General features: G+C 40.8%; 1 protein-coding gene across 3 annotated transcripts in view; it reads right to left on the reverse strand.

Moving 5' to 3' along the window:
• SPATS2L (spermatogenesis associated, serine-rich 2-like) overlaps positions 1-6,000 on the reverse strand; it is a 172,750-nt gene that overhangs the window by 145,593 nt on the left and 21,157 nt on the right. For all 3 annotated transcript variants that reach the window (XM_011949962.1, XM_011949961.1, XM_011949959.1), the window contains exon 2: positions 3,455-3,504. Coding sequence is in view for 1 of the 3 variants with exons in the window: in XM_011949959.1 (XP_011805349.1) it covers positions 3,455-3,504 (50 nt within the window). In the remaining 2 variants the exon portion in view is untranslated. The remainder of the gene's footprint in view (positions 1-3,454; positions 3,505-6,000) is intronic.

The raw sequence follows: 6,000 nt of genomic DNA on the forward strand, positions 1-6,000 counted from the left end.
AGAATACATAGATACATACATATGCACACACACAGGCAGTTAACTTAGTTTAAAAAAAAAAACCTAATGAATTCCAGCAATTCATTCTTTTGGCAATGAATTAAGAAATCATAATCAACTCTTATGAAGCTATGAAGAAAGTTCATTAAATTACTAGATTTATCTCTCAGTAGACTTTCACTCCTACACAATCACTAAATCTAAGCCATGACAATAAATGCATTTTACTGTATTAAAAAATAGTTTGGGCCAGGCATGGTGGCTCACACCTGTAATCCCACCACTGTGGGAGGCCAGGGCGGGAGGATCACTTAAGCCCAGCAGTTTGAGACCAGCTTGGGCAACAAAGTGAGACACCCCATCTCTATAAAAAATAAAAAAATTAGCCAGTTGTGGTGGCATGTACCTGTGGTCCCAGCTACACCAGAGGCTCAGGCAAGAGAATTGTGTTAGCCCAGGAGGTTGAACTTTGGTGAGCCATGTTGGTGCTACTGCGCTCCAACCCAGGTGACAGAGTGAGACCCTGTCTCTAAAAAAAGAAAACAAAAAACAAAAAAGAGCTTGAAAATTTCCAGTGAACTTATTAAAGCTGATTCTTCCAAATCTCTCTCTCTTTCCTTTCTGTCTCTCCCTTTCCCTCTCCCTCTCCTTCTCACACACGCACGTTTTACATATTATAATAAAATTTTTCCTCTTAATGAGGGCTAATATTGTGCATACCGAGAGAACAAAATGTTCATTCAAATTTTAAAGTAATTTTGCACCAAAAGGGTTCCAAGTTAATACTGATCAAGCCTGGAAAGCCAAAAAATGGTATTTCTGTAGCCAAACTAAGGAGTACAAGCACAAATAATAGAGATTAATTCAAAATTCAGACCATCATAAGTGTTCTCCAAGTGGACTGTAGAAATGGGCCATACTTAGATGACAATACTGTGCTACGAGCAAAATCTGCCTCTGGTCCACCATTGTCTTCCCAAAAACAACACAATAACTAACATTTTTTATTGTGCCAGCACTTTCAACATATCAACCTACCTATACTTTACATATACGGGCTTGTTTAATCATCAAAACAACCCAATGAGGTGAATACTCTCATTTGTCCCATTTTACAAGAAGAAACTGAGGCACAGAGAGGGGGACTAACTTGACCAAGGTCCCACTGCTGTTAGTAGCTGAGTTGGGACTCAAAATTATTCCTCCTGGACCCTCGGTCTATATTCCCTACACTGCTTTGCAAAATGTTTGTTTTGTTGTTATTGTCAGCATTGTTATTGTTATTTTGATATCAACAAGAATAGTTACTTGAGATCAGAGCAAAATGTGTGAATCCTAGGGGGAAAAACATCTCTGTACATTTATTTTGATCTATGAGAAATTTGTGAAAATGATTGCAGCCAAGCAACTCTCTAATTCTGGGAGAACAAATTAAGAAATGAATTAAGGGATTCGGTGGATACCCAAATTAGTCATTAGAGCTTCAAGATCTGGAATTCTGATCTAAATCCAGCTTTGGCACTTGCATCCAAAATAAACATGACCAGATAAGTATCACAGTTCACAATTAAAATGGATTTATATGACTTATGTGTCCACATGGGACAAGCCTCTTCCTAATTGAATTCAGACACCTCTTCAGTTATTGTGGGCTTCATTTACCATCTTCCTAGTCTTTCGTAACTGCTGGCAATAGGATTATGCTGAGGGAGAAATCATTTTCAATCAGTGATGTCTGCAGTACAAGCATGAAAAGATAAAAGTAAAGCCTTTGAGCTGTAATTAGAAAATTCCTAAAGTGTGCTCATGTGGCATATGGTTTAGACTACTACCAACTGGCAAGACCAGTTACAGGATGTCTAATGTCACTGTTCTGGGATAAGCAGCCAGTACAAGTAGCGTTCCAACACATGATTAGAGTAATCTTTTGCAGGGTAAAACATTCCTGCTTTCCACCTCTAATATGATTAGTGACAGGCAGCTGGAGGCATCTCATTCTCCTGACAAAAATATGATCAGAATTGTTTTCAATTGGTACATCTTTCCATCAAGCTGTTGCCTTCCAGCAGAATAATCAGAATTTCTGATTATTTGGTATACGTTTCAAGAAAACAGGAATTGATTGTGCCCTTGCTTGTCTGATGGGTAGAAGGCTGCCAGGATTTACATAGTAACTCTTCAGCTGCCTAACCAAAGGAAAACTAAGCAGTGTGTGCGCCTGTGCATGCAGACATGTGAATGGAGACAGAGAGACAGAAAATCAACCAGTTGTTTCTGTATTAATTCTCTTTGAAAAACGGAAAGTGCTTTCATTGTGATTCAAATAAGAGGAAGCAAAATATTCAATTCTATTCATGGAAAACAACCAACTCCCACTAACATTTATGGCTCTTTTCAAAAAGTTACAATCATCTTACCACTAAAGTTTTGCATTTATGGAAAAAGAATCAAGTTTATATTAAACATTAATGGAAATATCCAGGGGGCAATAAGACCTCATTAATTTGGACTATTTCAATTTGGAATTTATGATATTTAACAGGGTCTGGACCAAGGATGATTTTCCCACAAGGAATACATGGCTTGTTAAGTAAATTAATTTAAATAAGACCATTGGAAGGAAAAATTTTTTAAATGATAATGATAAAAATACTTTCAGGGAAAATATGGACCTAAACATGCTTTCTGTTCAGCAAATACTTTTGATATCCCTATTCAAATACCAATACTGATTAACAATAACAGTTACCATTTTATTGAATATCAATTTTGTGTAAGTTTGCCTTGCATACATGAGCTTGAAAACATCTTGACAATTCTGCAAGATAGGTATAATTATCCTCATCTTAGAGAAGAGGAAACTGAGGCTCAGAAAAGTAAGTGACATGCGAAGAATGCACAATTATTAGGCAGCAGAGGCAGGACACAGAGCCAGGCTGTCTGTCTCATGAGTCTGCATCCTACTCCCACTCAATGCAGACTGAGCACTGTCAATTCCAAGTCAGACTTCTGCAATCACAGGAGCTCATTCTTCAACAAGAAGGACAACAAGAGCAAAAGTAGCTATCACTATGAGGAGGGAAAGCCAGGCAGTCTGGCTCCAGAGCCCACCACTCTCTAAATCACAAGAATGTCTTTAAAAGCCCTATTTTTTTGTGGTACTTCAAAGTATTTCATATGCATGAAACTACTCTAAAGATCCACAGACGTGGCAAGGCAGGTGGGGAAGGGGGATGTGGGTGGGGTCTGACTTACATCCACCAGACCCCACTGCCTTATCAGGAGTAACTTCAGTCAACACACTCTAAAAGAGAACTCTGGTGTTGAGCCCTGAGAGGCGGCAGAGGCTGCCAAAGGCTGTGACAAGGCTCCCAGGAGTCAGCTGCAGGTGTAGGGACAGCTAGCCATGACAGCAGTAGGAGGTCACAGAGAGGGAATGGCCATCTCTACTCACCTGGGAATCCACAGCAATGTTCCTGAAAGCAGCCTGGGTTCTGCAGCGCTCTAGGAAAAATGGAAATTTGGGAAGTCAGGCAGGTCTCAAATTAGTAGCCACACCACCCATTTCCCATCATACTCAAAACCCAAGCACAAGACCTGGAGTCAAGCAGGCAGGGAATTCGTACTCACCCATGACTTAATAGCTATGTGACTCTGGGTAGATGGAGTAACCTCTCTGTGCCTCAGTTTATTCAACTGTAAGATGGGGATAATAATAGTATCTTCCTCACAAAGTTGTGGACTGGATGATATATAACATATGCAATGCATTTAGCAGACTGCCTAGCATATAATAGTGACATTTCAGTAACACCAACAATAGCTAACATTTATTGCCTGTTTAGGAAGTGTCTAGCATTGTTCTAGGGCTTCACATAGGCTAACTCTTCAATACTCTGAGGTAGGCCCTGGTATCACTGGCACTTTACAGGTGTTAGAAAATGAGGCACCAGAGAGGTCAAATCACCTGTCTCATGAAAATGTAACTGGAAATCAAGTTCCAGAGCCTGGACTATTCACCAAAATATTTTGTCCAATTTAATGTTAGCTATTGTTCTTCTTGTTATAATCCTCTCCTCTCCCAAAGATATCCTATAAAGTACACACAATCCCAAAGAACTCACCATTCAACCAGTAACCACTCAGGTGGAAAGATGGGTGCCAAGGTCATAAGTCAACCAATCAATCACTCACTCGGTCACCTATCACTTCACGTGTTTCTTAAGAATGCCTATGTCTCTAACACTCTGCTGAGCACTGTGTGGAGATTCAAATGCTCTGCTAACTGGTCCTACGAGACGCAGAAGATTGACCTCCACAAAATGACTGGAGAACAACTGCGAGGGAGGCGCTGGAAAGAAGCGGACGGGGCCTCAGGACACGGGATGCTGTTCCTGGCTCTGGCACCAACTCTCTGGGTGACCTTCTCCAAGCCAGCTGACCTCTCTGGGCTTCATCTTTAAATGAGAGGATTGACCTAAAGGCTTTAAGCCCTGAGATTCTACTTTACAACTTTGACTTTCTTTTGGACTTTTTCTCCCTACCAGTCCAGTTTTGAAAAAATATAACCCTTTATTTAGCCAACAAACATTGACTGAACACGGTGTTAGGCACCATGAATAGTGCCAAAGATATAACACAGGACACAGCCTACACTTTGTCATGACCTCCATAAGCATGGAGAATTCTCATCCTATGAAATCTCAGAAACCAGAAGACAAGGGAAGAATGCAGCCCTGAGGACAACTGCACACACTTGGTCTGTCCCAACCTGCACCAGTCTAACATCCAGGATGCGCATGCCCCAAGTGCCCAGCAGTCTGGGAAGGGGTGGGGTGTCATGCTAAGCAAATGCGGAGGGTAAGAATGTCTGTGAAAAATAAGGCAGAAACAAGACAACCAATGCGATGCTTGGGTAGAAGTTAGATTTGTTTTCTAAAAGTTAGTAGTGTTGTATGCAACAAACCAAAGTGACAAGAACTCAGCTGGTACTTACTTAATTGACTTTCTTGACTTCAATAAAGCATACCAATGGCTATTTTGATAGCAATCTTGTGTGTGTCTGTGTGCCTGCTTCTATGGGAAACATTTACTTCTACACAAATGCAACTGACTTTATATAAAGATCAGTTCATCTCACCTAGATACATTTGCTTTCACAAAAACTCCTCGGAGGGTAATAATTTAGTGAGTGTAATACTTCCATTAAAAAAGGAATTGATTTTAAAATACACTTTTCACACTTTTGACAAAAACAATTTTCTAATTTTCTTTATGCCCCACAAAAGGCAAACGCTGTTGTGTTGACAAAGTAATAAATAACATGAGTTGTCAAATGAGATATTAAACATTTATGGATTAAATTTTTAATAAAGACTTTTAGACATTCCCCAAAATATCCATCAATCTTTGACATGGAAGGAAGCAGCATTTTGGTAAATTCCATCCCCTGCTACAATAGAAGTCAGCACAAGATATTTACAACTCAAGAGAGGGCAATGATAACTTCTGTTTTTGAGACGGAGTCTCGTTCTGTCACCCAGGCTGGAGTGCAGTGGTGCGATCTTGGTGCACTGCAACCTCCGCCTCCTGGATTCAAGTGCTTTTCCTGCCTCAGTCTCTTAGGTGGCTGGAATTACAGGTGCACATCACCACACCCGGCTAATTTTTGTATTTTTAGTAGAGATGGGATTTCACCATGTTGGCCAGGCTGGTCTCAAACTCCTGACCTCAAGTAATCTGCCCGCCTCAGCCTCCCAAAGTGGTGGGATTACAGGTGTGAGCCACCACGCCTGGCTCAATGATGGCATTTTTAATAGGATGGTTAAATATTTGCAGCATAGGATTTCAGAAGGCACAGGATGGCCAAACAGGGCCAGGCATGGTGGCTCAAGCCTGTAATCCTAGCACTTTGGGAGGCCAAGGCAGGTGGATCACCTGAGGTCAGGAGTTCATGACCAGCCTGGCCAACATGGCAAAACCCCATCTCTACTCAAAAAA

Source organism: Colobus angolensis, unplaced genomic scaffold, assembly GCF_000951035.1.
Source record: "Colobus angolensis palliatus isolate OR3802 unplaced genomic scaffold, Cang.pa_1.0 Scaffold30, whole genome shotgun sequence".
Classification (NCBI taxonomy): Eukaryota; Metazoa; Chordata; class Mammalia; order Primates; family Cercopithecidae; genus Colobus; species Colobus angolensis.